At 41.7% G+C, this 16,838-nt stretch overlaps 3 protein-coding genes across 5 annotated transcripts; 1 reads left to right on the forward strand and 2 right to left on the reverse strand.

Annotated features, from left to right (window-relative positions):
* Positions 1 to 36: 36 nt before the first annotated feature.
* LOC6731530 lies at positions 37 to 1,743 on the forward strand. Its single transcript, XM_002078641.4, has 2 exons — positions 37 to 223; positions 283 to 1,743. Exons 1-2 carry the CDS (start codon positions 62 to 64, stop codon positions 496 to 498), a joined length of 378 nt encoding a protein of 125 aa, XP_002078677.2. The 5' UTR covers positions 37 to 61; the 3' UTR covers positions 499 to 1,743.
* LOC6731531 (diuretic hormone class 2) lies at positions 1,134 to 15,940 on the reverse strand. 3 transcript variants are annotated; one of them, XM_016178624.3, is made up of 5 exons: positions 15,878 to 15,940; positions 15,715 to 15,786; positions 3,009 to 3,117; positions 2,229 to 2,354; positions 1,134 to 2,066 (listed from the first exon to the last, which is right to left on the reverse strand). In XM_016178624.3, exons 3-5 carry the CDS (start codon positions 3,098 to 3,100, stop codon positions 1,931 to 1,933), a joined length of 354 nt encoding a protein of 117 aa, XP_016024209.1. In that variant the 5' UTR covers positions 3,101 to 3,117; positions 15,715 to 15,786; positions 15,878 to 15,940; the 3' UTR covers positions 1,134 to 1,930. The 3 variants fall into 3 exon arrangements, with proteins under 3 accessions (XP_016024209.1, XP_016024206.1, XP_016024205.1); XM_016178621.3 differs by having other exon boundaries at positions 15,869 to 15,933; XM_016178620.3 differs by having other exon boundaries at positions 3,012 to 3,117; positions 15,715 to 15,931.
* On the reverse strand, positions 4,326 to 5,534 carry LOC27206867 (lysosomal aspartic protease). Its single transcript, XM_016182650.3, has one exon. It carries the CDS (start codon positions 5,488 to 5,490, stop codon positions 4,372 to 4,374), a length of 1,119 nt encoding a protein of 372 aa, XP_016024210.1. The 5' UTR covers positions 5,491 to 5,534; the 3' UTR covers positions 4,326 to 4,371.
* Positions 15,941 to 16,838: the final 898 nt, after the last annotated feature.

Here is a 16,838-nt window from a genome sequence, read left to right on the forward strand (position 1 = left end):
CAAACATTTTGCCTCAAGGCAGTTGTGCTTTAAAACTCCTTAAGTACGGATACAATTGGTAATGGATCGGACAAATCTAAATGAATTGAAACATAAAATGCGGCGGCTTCTGAATTGTGGACACAATGAGACCGATGAACTAAAATACAAATTGCTCGAAGTTCAAAAAGAACTGGATGAAGCTAATGACTTTATTGCCGAAATAAAATTCGAATTGGATAGCGTAAGGTGTTGCACATCCCACATCCGTTCAACGTGTAATCAACTTCTATCTGAGCACAGGTTGATATACTTGCTCTCCAGAATCAATGGCTGCGCGATGAATTGATGATGCTAAAGGCCGAGGAGGTGGGCGTGATTCATAGGGACTTGGAGGAGGATCCAGCAACTCAAAGGGAGCGTCGCAGCTATCGACAGCAAGTTTCTGCTGGAATGGTGCTGTCCCCTCAGCCTGAATGCCCACTCCAGGAGCAGCGATACGGACGCAAACTGGATTAAACTAATGGCTGATTACATTGCTCGAAATCTGAATTTATTTATCGATAATGATATTGTATGCCATTAGCCGCTTCCGACTACAAACCACTTAAAATATAAGGCTTATCTTTGTTGTCGCACTTCATAAAAGTTTATTTCTGAATCACAGAACTGAAATAAACTCAGTATTTGATAAAGATACAAAAAGAAAAGCTGCGCCTAATTAGGTTTACATTTTTTCAGTTAATGATTACCGATTCCCATTTTGACGCATTTATATTTGCACAATATATATTTATGTGTCTGCGTTTAATTACTCACATACTATTTATCACCAATTGCGAATTGAGTGTGTTGAAATTTATGGTACCTCGAAGTCCACTTATCTGGCCATCTAACCTTTTGAACTCCATGCATAAATCAGTCGATCCTAATTCGCCTGTAAATAAATAAAATCTATTGCATTTACAGCTCGCTGGCTTCCTTAATGGCCGGTTTGTTGGATTTGTAATGCATTTGCAACTCCCAGATGAAAAGATACATTTTATGAGCTCTGGCAATTGGATGGCCAAAGTGCGTCAGGTGTGCGAAGGTTAAATTTGCCATTTCCAAATTGGAGGAACCCCCTCTAAAGAAATATAAAAAACTCTAGACAGTTCTCAAAATGTAGACTTTTATTTGATCGTGTCCGACTCACGTTAAGATATATGTTTGCAGCATAGACACAATAATTATTAAATATATATGCAAGTAGAATTCCGTAATATATTTGTATCGCATTAGTTGTACGTGTGCTTCAATAATTTATATTTACAATACTTAAAAGTCGCGTGAGACCAAAGTTGGCTATTGATAAAATAAACTTTCAGTTTCGTTGGGGTTTTTTTTTTTTTTGTTGGCTTCATTTTGGGGGCCAAAAATGTGTTGTTAGCATATAAGTAGTATGTATATTTGTGTAGCTCTTTTTTTTAAATTTTTGTTAGTTTATGTAAGTCATACCTAGTTAAAGATTTTTTGCGCGATTATGCTTACACTTGAATATATATTTAGGATATATTTATTTAAATTTCTCCCTTCTCTCTTTACCTTCTTCCCTAATTTCGGGTTAAAACGAGCAATTAGCACTGAGTTAAATCTGAGATGAAAATTTGCATAAATAGTTTTCAACATTTTCGTTCGGAGCAACAGTTTAACGCTTTTATTCGGGTGTTCGCCTTTGGTATATATAATTTCGATATCTGTTGAAGAATATTTTCGTATAACTCTTGAAGGGGAAAAAAATGTGATGAATTGCATGAGGACATTTCCGTAATAAATATTTATGTACAATGAATAACAAACAATAAAATGAAAGCTCTAGGAAAGTATCAAAGTATGGGCCAAGTTTGGGTGGAGAAGTTGACGCTCGTCCTCAATGTCCACAGGATTCGCAGCCCGGACTCGTTCAGGCGCCTTAGACATCGGTCTCGGATCGCCGCCTCCGCCCGGGTCCGCCGGCAAAGTTGGCTGCAGCCAGACCCATGCGATGTTTCGCCTCCTGGGTTCCCGAATATCCCCGAGCCAGGCCAAAGTCCACGGTTCGTTTGGAGCTATGAAAACGAGTAAATTTAGCAGTTATAAATGATTTGGTTAGATTAGGCTCTGGCAAATAACCTTACTACTGGTAGCATTCAAATAAGTAAGAGAACTTTAGGTGCACATATGTATTAAACAATTTCTATTTAGACAGTTTATGTGTCTTCAATACTTACTTCTCCAGATCGTTTCGAGCCCGTATGATGGTGCGTCCAAAGCGAGTCATCAGCTCCATGAGTAGGTCGTCGGGCACCTCCTCCAGTTCGTTATAGCCAGCGCCACCGTATCCTCCATTGGATTGGCTATTTAAAAGTCAACGAAATGGAAAATTAGATGGGGAATTTGGTTGTATTTATACAATACAATGCGGCTGAACAGGATATCTAATTACGTTGGCCCCGTTGAATTTGACATTCGACTGGCTTAAAATCTTCATTTGCATGGAAACCCAATTATTTGTTAAAGCCCAAAATGTTTGGAGCATTTTCCATTCGAGCAATTGCTAATTAGCTGGCCAGGGTCAATGAATTTTTAATAGTTACTTTGATGGAAGGGAAATTGAGTTTTAAACCATCCCACTCACACAAGGCATGTCCTTAGAATCTTTTAGCTACATGAACGACTCAAGTGTATGGCCAAGTACTGCAATTTTTGACACACTTTTCTGTCAACGTTTACATATTGTTAATTGAAAATTCTCCTTCGCCATGTGAGCGTTTTCTTTTTTATTTTATTTTATTTTTTGGCTGCCTAAGTATATTTCCATCTCCCACATGGCCAAGATTCGTACTCAGTGGGGTAATTGCTTGCCTCAAATATTTGTGTGGCACATTTTTCGGTTTTCGCAGCTTAAGTGCCAGAATTTAATTAGGCTATGTCCTTTTGTTTGTGTTCAGCCAAATTGGAAAGGATATGTCTGCATGTGGGTGGGGCACTACTAGGGGATTGGGTACAACTACCTGGGCATCGGAGCTGCCTCGATGCTCGAGATGGCCAAGAGGCAGAAGAGGAGGAAGGCCAAGGCGAAGCAAGCGCATCGGTTTGTCATCTTTGTGCGGCTGTCTCCTGCAAGAATTTAAGAAATAATTTAATAAATATCGAAGCCCCAAAAACTGCCATTTAAGCATTCCAACGAAAACCACGCTTTACGAGGTAAAAGGCTAGTGACGAACGCACCTTTAACACTGAAAATTGTGCCATTGTGTCTTATCATATTTTATTATTATTATTATTCAATAACTTCTAAAACAGTTTTTTCTTCCACATCTACAAAGTCATTTACATATTTTTGAGGCCATAAACTTCGGGCGCTTTTCATAAACTATTTGAAAAGCCAAGCGGTTTAGTGTTCTAAGGTCAACATCAATTAGAAGTCGATGGCGAGGTGGGTTGAGTCTACACCCAGAACGGAAGTCGAGTGGCGACCAGGTTTTTCCATTAAGTGATTCATTAACTGCTCAACGAAGCAGTCCCAATCTGGGCTACCCTTCCTGTTCTCTCCCCCCTCCTTCCTGCCCCACTCATTTGCGTTGGAAACTAGCTAGCAGGACCAATATAACCTGTTGTCCACAAGTTGTACCGAGTTTCACAAGACCTCCACTTTTTGCATTGCTCAACTGCACTTCCACTTCCTGTCATCGCATACGGATGCCGCGCGTCCTTCAGCCGCTACTCCTAAATGGTGTTGTCACTGTTGTGTTTGCAGTTGCAAAACTATAGACCCGCACAATTCTCTGACATCACTGGCTATCCTTTGACACCTGACATCTGTGGCATTCCCCCGGGCTAGCAAAGTCCCCTCTTGACACCCGGTGACACACATCATTGCCCGGGCAACAGGCTGGACAAATGAATTGGCTCCCGGAGCTGATGGTTTCTGTCATTGCCTTCATAACACCATCTCCTTGGGGTCCAGAGTCAACATTTGTCCCACAGCCAGCTGGGGATTTGCGGACTACCGGATAACACAGTTGGATAACCGCTTCAGTCTCTTTAAGTGTCAATAAATCATAGCCACGAGATAGTTGGAGTGGCATCGTTTGGAAACATTTGTACTTAAATCATATATACTTTATACATTCTCGAACAATTTACAGAAAGTCCAATATGTAATTCATTTATTATATGAAAAATAGATAAGCATAACTAGCCATGACTGTAAAACGCAATTGGAGTCGCTTACTCACAACCTATCCACTTACAAAGTCGTAAACAGATTAGATTGCTACACCTTCAGCATTCGAAAGGTGACCCACTTGAGGTGACCCAGAAAATTCAAAGAGCTCGTTGCTTTATTGATTCGTAATTGCGGATCGTTAACTAGGCGACTGGGGCGAAGCCAATGCGGTTGTTGCCCAAATCGAACTCGGTGTAGTACTGGCCAATGAAGACATCGCCCAGAATCCAGAAGTCGGTGCCCATGTACTCGAAGGCGGACATGCAGTTGCCGTCCGACTGGATGATGTAGGCCGAGGGCTTCAGAACGAAGTTGGTGCCTCCGATGTTGAAGGTGACATCGGGCAGGGAACTGACGCTGGAGCAGTCCAGGTAGCCATCCTCACCCACGTTCAGGATCTCGGAGAGGGTAATGTAGGCATTGTAGGGAGCAACGATCAGGGAGGTGCCGGTATCGGCAATAGCCTGGCAGTCATCGCACAGCGAGTAACCGTCGATGGAGGATCCGGCCATGGTGAACTGCCAGTAGCCCTGCTCCGAGATGGGAACGTAGGTCAGAGCGCCAGAGTACAGAGATGAATCGGAGCCGCCGAAGATGAGTTCCCCACCCATAGTGGAGGTGCCATCGCGGGCCAGATAGAACGAGAAGACAGAGTTGTCGACCAGACCCTGGGACACCATGTTGTAGAACGGAGGAGCCACTCCATCGACGGCCAGGGACTCATAGGCCATACCGAGAATGCCATCGAAGTTGGCGTCGTTGAAGTTGGTGCCCGGCTCGTTGGTGGACTCAGCAAAGGTCTGGCTCTGGATGCTCAGGCCGTTGACGTCGACGGTGTCGGTGGACAGGTAGCCAGTGAGGCTGCCAGTGCCATACTGGATGGAGAAGGACTCGCCGTTGGCCACGTAGGTGGAGCTGGCGCTGGAGTCGTACTGGTTGTGGGTCTTGCAGGCATCGCTCTGGCAGGTGTTCGAAGGCACCCACAGATTGGAGGAGCCCGAGTCGAACAGAACCTTGAAGCTCTGAGCGGGAGTTCCGATGGAGATGGCTCCGTAGTAGGCCATGTTCATCGAGTTGGACAGCTGCTCCTCATCCACGCTGCGAAGCGAGGGCAGCTGGTACTTGGTGCGCAGATAGGACTTCTCGGCCAAAACATTCTGGCGCGTCTTCACAAAGTTCTGCTCCTTGAGGATCGGCACGCGATGGAGCTCGGCACTGGCCAAAGCCGCCAGGAGCACTACTACAGCGATGGTCTTGAACATTCTCTTGGTTTCTAGTCTACTCGAGTTCGACTAACTGACGATCGGAGTAGCGGGTCTAATTTATAGCACTCGCCATCAATCACAGCCCAAATTGTCCGGTGATAAGATTTGTTGACCACTCCATTCTTAAGCAGTATGAGTTCTTAATGCTCGTCCATTCGATAATTATAATCTGGCGCATATTATCATTTCAGGTGTGAGGTGATATTTGGACTATCTTCATTTCTCAAGAAGTGAATCCTAAATTCCAATACGCAGCTGGACTTTGTTTTGATTGAGCATTTTGAGTGACTTTGATAGTGCTTACATTACGCGATAATAATAAGTGACTCTTCATGGTAATTTGTTTTAATATCATTGCATGATTAAGCTCATAGATAAGCCAATAAATTAGTGATAGCGATAAGTGAGTTTGGGTTTTAGGGAAAAACCATGCATTTGGGAAAATCACCAGACACAATGGGCAAAACCCCTGCTTAGCAAAAAGCCAAATCAATTAGGAACTAAGGATGATGAAATAATTGCTCACATTACCAGAATGCATTTATTTTCAATTGGTAAAATTAGGGAAACGTGGGAATTTGATCGCTTTCAGCCAAGAGGAAACGCTTTCACCTCGGCTTAAATTCCCTTCCAATCAAGTGGTTACACTCGAGCACTTTCACCACCCATTTGCTCGGTCATATAAAAATATAAATTTCGTTTTGGCAGATAAAAGCAAATGCAGGTCCGGCAGTCATCTTCTTGCCATGGCTCCTACTACCATTAAGCTTAAGACCCTATTGAAATCAGATTTAAAATCAAATAAAATGCCACTTCAATTGGCCAAGAAGGACAATGGAGATTCATGAATTCGATTGCGTTTTACTGCCAGCGCAGGGTCTGTTTGCACATGTGGGATGGTGGGATGAGGATTTCTGGGTGGGATTTCGGGTGGTTCTGTGTGGTCAGCCACAGGTTAATTGTGGTCCAGAGCATTCGCTCTTATCGCCGAGGGCTAGTAACACACGGACAGACAAGGGGCCAAATGGAGGTGTCCACGGGCGAGTGCGTTGCTCACTTTCGACCCAAATAAAGTAATCAACGGATTTTACGCACCGTCGGGCAATTTCGGTAACCATACTGGGTAGCTGGTAACTGGGCATACGGGGCGTATGATTACCGACCGACGTGGGCCGCCTGCTTTTTGTTTCTCGTATTCCTGCGGTGACATTTCATGTGCAATTATTAGGCTGCTCAAATAGGCGACCGTTTATCAATCATTTTTGATTTATGGGCCAGCGCGAGTGGATTGAACTGGAGTTGATTGTAGTCGGCAAATACATAAATAAAGTATACGCCCGGGGTGGCTGGCCAACTAACCGAACAACTCACCGAAATGTGTGCGCTTGTATGAATTTCGATTTATTTTTATTTGCTGTGCGTGGACATGGCTTAAAGGCTTAGACCGAGATGCAAATAATATTTAACCAAAAAATAATCAGCAAACATTCACAATTGGTAAATATATTTCATACAGCACAGAGGAGCCAGAGAACAAATAAATTGCTATTATGGATAGTATCCGGTTCGGTCAGTGAGCATTTGCCTCCGAGTCACTAATGGGTGGGCGATTCCTTCCGGCTGGAGCACCCACCACTCATCCCTCTCCTACTCCACATCGAATTCTTTCCGCCGATTGCATTTTCACAGCTTGCTCGATCTCCGATGCACCCACTCGTGGTTTATGAGCCTCGGAGTCAGTCAAGTGCCAGGCGATTAATCGAGCAAGATATTGATGTTTCAAATGAACACTAGCCAGCGAACTTTGGCCTATAAGCACATTAAATATAACCCGACTGCGATGACAGATAAATTAAACAAGCGAAAATAGTTCATTTAATGCATTCAATTAAATAAATTATAGTGGAAAAAAATATTTGCTGGGGTTTATAAATGGAATACTAATTCTGATTGATTATTTTGTTGCTACAGGTGGATACTGCTAAGAACTAAGTTATGTTTTATCATAGGGTATTTTTAGAGATTGCCTTTTACAAACGAACTACTCAGAACCGAAGATGTTATCGCCTAACAAGCTGCTCTAAGGAACTTCAAAGGGATGTCCAGCAATCAGGAGTTGACTACTTAATCTGGCATTTGAAACCCGCCTGGAGTATGAAAACCCATCTCCCGCAGTGGCCGCAGCATTCAAATCCCATCAAGCGGAATAGGCCAAACAGTTTGGGCTGCTTGGTGGCTAACCCAAATCAAGTGTTGCCCAGTCAGCACTGGCATTTGTCTAACGAGATGAGATTTCTGGCTGGCAGCTCCACTGCCACTGCCCCCACCTGCTACGCAAAACTCTCACCTTGTCCAAGTGCCAGTCTGGATGGCGATGGTGGGAGCTGGGAGGTGGGTGCAGCCTGGACTAAAGTGTAACACGAGAGTCAGACATTGAAATTGCATTGCCTTGATTGTGGCCAAACAACACAAGACACACTCGCACCCTGTGAGCCCCCGGCTTTTGTGGGTCGCTCGGTGGCCCGCTGCGTTGGTAACTGGAAACGTACTTATGATTTGCTGGGTGGGGCAATCGGAGGCGGTGCTCGTGGTGCGAACCTGGAATCTGGCCACAAAACCGGGCAAATTGAATTTGGGTCATTCAATCGCAAGGGCAGGGCTAAGGATTGTGGCCCACTTCCTCCAGCATCGACAATCAAAAATGGATCCACGTGCTTTAATCCCAATACCCAGCATTAATTGACTTTGATGGGTATATCGCTTGAGGGATTTATCAATCCCAAATCAGTGTCTTAGATCTCAATTGCTAGCAAAAAGGCAAATAGGCAAATAATAAAGGCTTCTTAATTAAATTATACCTTTATCTTAAAATTTGTTTGTGAAGTAAGTTATTTTAGGCTTGAAATTAAATATTATTAGAATTAGTTAGTTTGTTTATTTATCTTAAGCCCTTAACCTTTGCCATTATTTAATTAGCGTTGCATTACTTTTGTTTCCGTTGACGCCTGAAATTGAATAAATTGTAGGTAATTTAGCAAAGCCTGCTAACGGCAGGAAAAGCCATATAATTAGGGGAAATTATTGCCACGACAGGCACTTTTAGTTGCATTAAATTTTCATATACCAAATGAAAATTGCGTATACGCATGGAAGGGGAGGGGGAAGGGGAAAAGCGCCACACCCGCCGCGTTGTAATTGGATGCTTATTGAATTAGTGACAAAGTCGGCGGATTGGCCGGAGGATTCTGCGGTGTCCGTGCCGCTGGGCTCCCAATGAAACCATGGCGGAGGAGATGGTGGCCCCGCTGAGTTCCTGGCTGCCATTTTAGATATACATCAAATTATTCCGTTTGTCAAATTAAGCAAACAAGACCCGCACAGTCGGAGACAGAAGATTGATTTGGATTTGTGTTGGCAGACGTTTGATTTGCTCCGATCTGGTCGAGCGTGTCCTTCGTCCTTGCGGTTCGCATTGTGTGCGGAAGCGATGCCATCTTAACTGATTAGTTGGCAAAGCCACTGCGCCTAAGTCGGCTGAATGTCCGCAAACAGGTGAGTTGCCTTCGGGGCCACAACATTCCGCCATGCCAGGTGCAAAAGTCTCTGGCTAATGGAAACTGCTAATGAGCTCGCACTTAACTAACCAAAGTCGCCAGACAGCAGTGAGTTTTCCCAAACTTAAGTACTATATACTATAATCATATATTATTTACTTGATATCTGGCGAAAATCAGGAAGATATCAACAAGTTAGAAACGCGACAGCTTCAAGTGTCGAATATATTTGTAGGCCACGATTTGTGACATCAATCAAGGCAATAATCTTTAACCGATTAGATTGGTTGTCGAGTCAGTTAAGCTGGTTATGGCCACAATTATTGACACTTTATAGCACGCGACGTCAGAACTTAAATCTCAACAATAACACTTTAATTCAAGTCATATTTATAGGTTTGGTTTGATGGATTTTTAGACCTAAAAAGTGATTCAAGTTGTTTCATAACGATTAGAAAGAGGTTTCATTTTCAGTCAAACACCGTACCACGCTGTATTTTTTTATATTTTATTTTAGTATGCTCTTTTTACGACAAAGAAACGACTTATCCTTCACACACGCTGGCCTAAAAGGTCACGTCATAAACCAGCAGTAATTATAATTGTATAACCTATAATGGTTATGTACCGCTAAAAGAACTGTGGAAAAACTTTTGCCCGTTCCTCGCGGGAGCTGAACTTTGGGGCGAAAGTTTTCTCGGTGCCCGTTCAAGGGACACGGAGCAGAGACAACCGAGCATTTCTCGGATGCCGAAAACAATGTAAAAATTGTTGACCCAACATGGAGCTGGAGCTGGGCTTGGGTGGGGTGGCTATGATGTAAGGAGCTCCATAAAGACAATGAGGTGGAAAAGGCAAACGCAAGGTGGGCCCAGAGGTGAGGAGGAAATCCAAAAGGGGATTGGGGAGGGGGAAAGGGGGTTGGAGCATTTAACTTGCGGAGGCTAAAAGCATTGCCCACAACAACCGACAGGATAACATCCTCCTGGGAGTTGCCACGCGAGCGCCGCCTTGGGTTTCTTTCGAGACCGAGACTTTCAGGACGTGGATGAGGATGTGGATGTGGATGGGAATGAGGATAGGGATGTGGATGAGGCGGAATCAGATTTCGGGGTGTGGGGCACAGGCGGCACTGGGCGGAATCTCTACTTGGGCACCGGCACTCTTTACATTTACTTAAAAATTCATTGCGGCCCAAGGAATTCTTGTATTTTACTTTGGCCCCAACCTTGAATCTTTAAAATTGATGAAAAATTATGCCGAAAATGTCGGCAACAGATTAAAATAATTGCACTCAACTAGAGCGGCGTTTTCGAATGGGTCTTCAGTTTTTTTTTTTTTTGGTTTTTTTTTTGGTTTGGATCTTGAATTTTGCGGTTGGTTAACAAGCCGAACAAGCCACAAATTATGCTGGCAACAGGTTTATGCCAAATGGGAATTTGGTGTTAGGCAAATGTTTTTATTCTTTCACATTTCTGTATGCAAACTGTGGGAATTTGTGAATTAGCCTCCGGTGATTCAGAATTGTTCGGATGGATCTTTTCTCTTTTGCTTTTGCCAGCCGCAATTCGATACAGTGTGTTTTATTCTTTGATGAGTTTTCGTTGTTTGGGCAAGCCGATGATTTTAAATGCAAGAGAAAATAAAGCATGTCCCCAAGGTATGTATGTTCAATAAAATACTATAAATGCTTTAATTATGTCAAATTTATTTCGAAAAATGGGCTCACATGAATGCCAAGGATGGTGCAAAGAGATTTGAGTTCGTTGAAACGCAGTGGATATGTTTGATATTCAGAAGTATATAGCTAATAAAAATATAGTAGTCCACTTTTAAGGGCAGTTCGCAAAAAGTTTCTGCATGGTTTTACGGCGATGATGCCAAGTAAGTATATGTACCTTAAAAAAGTGCTAACTGGAAAAAAGGGAACTTTGCAAATACTTTTCGCACTTGATAAACTTCTGCGCAACTCATATGAAGAATGGAGCCGAAAGCCAAGTGCGTCAGTCGAGTGACAAAATATTCAAATCAAACGAAGAACAGCAACTATGCCAAGGGGGGGAATCCCAGCGCAAAAAATGCGAAAAAGGAAAACTTGTGTCAAAGTTTGGCTAAATACTTTGGCGCAGCCATTTTGTTGTGTGCCCCCGTGTTGTGCCATCCAGATTGCCACATCCGCCAGCCACCAAATCCAAATCCCCCCGGTGCCGTCATCATGTGCACCAGTTGCCAGTTGTCGACATATCGATGTCAGTGGCGCAGCTCCTGCCGCTCTGTCACTTTCGCTTGATTGCATTGTCAGGTCGGTGCGGTGGGCATTCCCCCGCTGGAATCCGCCTCCAAAACCACTCCTCACACATGTATTATGCAACCCAGAGCCACCCAGTGCCACCCACTCCATTGGCTGGCTGATAAACTGCCGGGCGCAATGACGTTTGTTTGTTTATTTGTTTGTTTGTTTATGTTTTATGAGCATTGTTGCCACAACTTTTGCTCAACGCAAACAGTGCCACTTGCCCCCTGACCCCGCTCGATTGCTCTTATTTTGTATTGAATTTTCTGTTTGCCAGTTGCAAAATGTAAATGTAAATGTTTCTCCTCGATAACACAAAGCCTTACTTTGAGCTCTCGCTGCCAACGTGTATGTGTGTAGTATTGTGATATTTACCCTAGCAGTTGATTCAGCAACTCGAGTGCCTTTAATTGCCTGCTGGAATTGGTAAGACCTCAGCTAATTTCGTGGCATTTCAGTTTGAAGACCACACATCTTGGTCATTTGCAAAGGATCCATTGAGCCGAGAAATCAAACACGAGAATGCAATTGAAGGGGCTGATGGAACGTGTCCTGGTCCTTGTTTTCATTAAGTTAATAAGTTTCATTTTTTTGTTACAAAATTATTCTTTTCCATTATAATAATGAAAATTTCAACGTTGACCAAACTCAAAGGCAAATTTGCAAAAAATACATTTTATTCGTACCTCGTTTAATGTTCGGCTTTACTTGTTTCGCGCAGTATAGTATTTAATTTGAATACCGACCATAAACATTCAAATATTTTTCGAAGCGAATTTATTACAAAATGCTAACTTTGTCATACAAACAATTCAGGCGGAGATCTGGGCGACTTGGTCGGGGGAGGATTAAAACAAACACTCCCAAGGAGCATCTCGCATAAAACCCAACGCCAAAGCATTTTTGAGGACACAGGAGCAGCAGCAGATGGATGGAGGAGGAGGAGGACGAGGACCTCCGGCGAGGTCGAATGCATGTCTTATCACCGAGGACTGGTATTTGGACTCACGTGGCAGCAGCAGGAGCCGAAGTTCCCAGGAGAATGCTTATGGGTAAATGCAACATAAAATACTTTTTAAATGCGAATAAATATTTGGCAGCTGTGCGGTGGAATACCACCATCAAGGAGCTCCATGTTGGGGATGGAGCTTGTGTCGAAGGAATGTGAAAATTTATATGTTAAGAGACCGAATTTATATTCCATGGCGGCGTAAGCAGCTCAAAATGAATCAAATGGGGTAAGGAATTACCTGCAGTTAAGCGGCAATATTGGTTGCAGAATTGCAGATAAAGTAGCTCAAGCGATGGGCGAGCACCGAAATATATCTGCTAGATAAACAGGGCTTAAGTTAAAGTAGGTCGTGTATTAAAGCAACAGCCTTTTAAAGTTCTATAACTATTTAAATTAAATTCTTCATCCTACACTTTCTAAAAGCAAAGCTACTGTTTCCCAATTATTTCACAATTATAGTTGAATGCAATACATTTCATGCTCAGTAAAATTATCTAAAAACCTGATATCTAGCATAATAATTAATTACCGAAACGGCACATGCTGCTCATTTTGCAACCAACTTTTAACAAATTATTACGCACTACATAAAGCCCCCTTCACTTGACTTTTAACACCCCGGCAATTTGAGAGTTTATGAATTCATAAACTCGCCCAATTAGAGGCGTAAACATTTTCGGACTGAAAATCGTGCTCAATTAAATTCATGCAGGGTTCGTTTTGGGGAAAATATAAAGCGAAAATATTATGAGCCAAGTACTGCTTAATAAAAATGCAATAAATGGGCAGATGAGCCTGAAACACGAACTCCTGCTAATGAAAAGCATCCGATTTTCATCTGCAATTGTCCCCAGTTTGTTTGCATTCTCATTGCCTTGGGGCAATGTTAATTTTCGTAGGGGATTCCCCTGCTCTGCGGTGATTAGTATGCACATGTGAGTCGGCGGGGCCAAAGTTCGGATGCTGCCAGTAAACACACTGGCTAAACAATTTAATTAATAAAAATATGCAAATTTAATTAGAGCGAGAGCAGTTCAAGGAGACTTGCCCTCCGCCTTTGGAGCAAGTGTGTTGAGCAACATTTTGGCCCAAAAAGTTCCCTAAGCTTCTATGCGTCTATGTATTTCGTATTTTTGGCGCTTAAGCCCTTTTTGGCCATGCTCAAGTGAATTTTTAAAGTCCCACGCTTAAGCATTTTTTAATTGTTGCCCAGTTGAGGTAAACTCCTTTATTCCAAAACGAATTAATTAAGCACGAAAGTTTCCGCATCTGAGTGTTTTCACAGACCCAGGGATAAAAGAAAATGTGCGGCGATGAAAAAGAAAGAAATCCCAAGACCCAAATCATCTGCCCTCTTACCGTCTGCATCTCCTGTGTGCTGCCCCTTTTGTAAATTTAAAGAAAACACGAATTACGAATTGTCCACAAATCGTCACAGAAGAGAGCATTTCATAAACAACCGGAGGGCAGGAGATGAAAATAAGTAGTTTTTTCCACGCCCTCCATTTCATCCAAAGCACCGCTGAGCGTGAGAATTGAATTTTCCAGAAGTGCCATTTTGCGCAAGAAAGTAGGCAACACAAAATGATCAAAAGGTCGACGAAGGTGTGAAAAACAGTGAATAAAAGTACTTTTATTGCAGAAAGTGATGGATGTGAGCTTAGTTAGACTTTTATACTTCGTCAATTGAAAAGTGCAACGAAATAGTGCATAAAGATGAATACTTCTTTTGGATTTGTATGGTTAAACATGTTGAACTGTGGCCATATAAAACTGAGATACTTTGGTAATAAATTGAATTTAATATTTCGATTAACGTCTGATTTTTTAGAAATCATGTGATCAAAAACCAATTAAAAGCAAAGCTTAAAATAGTATCCAAATTGAGCTCAAAACCAGTAAAAACATAATCCGCCTTGTTTACAATTTCTTGCTTAATGCTGAATATTCAATTTGAAAATCGGATGTAAAAAATGGAAAGGATTAGAAGCAATTGGCGTGGACACTGTGAAAAAGCAACTCACGTTTTCTGCTGCCGCAGCTAAGCGGCTTTTGCGATGCACCGCATTTAATACATTTTTAATTTCATCACTTTTCAATTATGCTTTTTTTAATCTACATGGTTAAATGGTCTTCAATTTGATGCCCACGTAAGCGAAATTAAATTGTTCGTTTATTAAACGTTCAACTTGAAGTTCAATTGAATTTTCTTTAAGTTTTTTTTTGGGGCGCATCAAGTCATTCGAATCACTGAACAACTGAGGAGTTTCTGCGAACTCGAATCGCCCAACTGTTGTTCCTAATGCTGGGAAATTAATTTCATGAGCCCAACTTTAAGATCAGAAGTTCCACAAGTTCGCACTAAAGTTTTGGCAATTTAAGTTAGTAACAGCCAAGAGCGCTAGCTCGTAAGATCATAAAACTATAAAGGCGCTCTAATGTGGGAGCAAAGTAAAGCTCAAAATGATTGCGATAATCCAAAGGACTTAGTTGGCCCGAGCCGAGCCAAGAGGTAATAAAGCCAAGGAGCCCGCTTCAATTTTGCAGCAAGAAAATAAAGATTTTCCCAGATACGAGTACTGGGGCCAAAAGGTCGCCTGGGCCAAAGCCCAAAGAGTGCCCAGCCCATTTAGGAAGGACAAAGGGGATGCAACAAATGTACTGGGCTAAACACACATCATCGAAGGACCTCAGCATCGGTCCTGGGTTACATGTTGACTTAATGGCTTAGGACAGCTAAGAAGCAATTTATAAAACGGCCAGCACATTTTCAGAATTATAAACGTTGGCAATTTTGAGCCAAGAAAACATAATTAAGAGCAAGTATTAACAACAATTTGAAACCAAGTTTGCTTAAAATTAAAATATTTAAGAAATTATTGTCTAATTGATTGACAATAATTTTATATTAAGAAAACCAACTTTAAAGCAAATTCAATTTTCAAACTAAAAAATTGAAGCAAACTCGTGTTTTTGAAAATGTTTAATTTTATAATTTGCATTTGCAAATGCTTTGCAATTAGCAAAAAGCTTAAAAAACTTTTCCTTAAAAGCAAAAGAAAAATATTCTGAAATTTAGTAAAAGTTGCAAATTGACCGTCGGCAAAAAAGGGATTGAAATCATATTGATTGCGAATTTGATGTTAATAGTTTTCTAAAGGTTTTTTTGAACTGATTAAAATGAAAAATGTAAGGTTTTATTTATTTAGATTATTAAAATAAGTAATTAATATCAGTTAACATTTGAACTAATAAGATTTTTTGGACAAAGAGTTTTCCGTTAAGCACATTAATAATAAGAATACGAAATTTACGATTTATTATTTAAATTGAACTAAAAATTAAATAACTTTATCACTCACCCTTTTTCACAAATGCACACAACACTTTCGCTTTATTTGCGATCAAAGTTCGATTGCTTTAGATCGATTCCACTGCAAAACACAAGAAGTTCAAAAACGTTGAGAGACGATGCTCGATGGGATTTTGAAAAACTTTTTGGAATCGGTTCTCTACAATATTAACCGTTACTGCTGCTGACTGCACCGCTTTGAGACTGAAACGCAAGTGAAATCGGCAGCCAAGGAGACCGCGATTTATACGAGTCCAGGATACGAAAGATTTCAACGCGTTCAGGTGGCACCCGAATGGAAACTCCGAAGTTCATCCACGTCCTCGTGTCCGCCCACGACGTGATACTTGCTGCTGTTGGGCCGATTTCGATGGGGATTGTGCGCAGTCATGGGATGGTCGGTGGGTGCTGGCCAACTGGTCGTATACGCAACACGTGGCAAAAGGGCAACCAGCAACTCGGCAGGCAGTTGGCTACGTTCTGCAGCAGTTTATTAATCATCTATTACGCACAATTATCGAAGCGTTTATCGAGCCATTGTCCATCGATCATGGCTATCAGCATTGGATTAATCAGCATCTGATTGTTTTCAATTAGTGCCCGCGGCTGCGGCAGCTGTCAGCCGTCAAATCCAATATAAATCCCCCCAATATTCCAGATTATTAATAACTTTACTGGCATTATCTCATAATTGGCAGTACATCACCTATTTCATCGTTCTGCGAAGCAACTCTGACTAATCAGATGAGAGATTACCATCACAATTATTCGGTTATTTTCGCATGCTCACAATTAGTCGTCCCTAAAAGCCATATATCGTAATGAGATAAGAGAACCCATACTGATAAGGAAGTTATATCATTGGCTATATCCGGACTGACTGATGTAAATTGAATGCTATATTTGAATTATGGCAATCCGAAATAGTGAATAAAGGTTAAGGTGTCTACAAAAGTATGTTCAATATTCAATAATGAGCACTTTATTTTCAAATTTGTGATTATATGATATTTTAAAACTTAATACAGACAAGTTGTCTAAAAAATTATGTTCAATATTCCATTTTGTAATTATGAAATATTTTTCAAAATACCACAGACCACTATAAATTCGAATCCATTAATGTTAAGGTAT

The sequence above is a fragment of the Drosophila simulans genome, chromosome 2L (genome assembly GCF_016746395.2).
Source record: "Drosophila simulans strain w501 chromosome 2L, Prin_Dsim_3.1, whole genome shotgun sequence".
NCBI lineage: Eukaryota > Metazoa > Arthropoda > Insecta > Diptera > Drosophilidae > Drosophila > Drosophila simulans.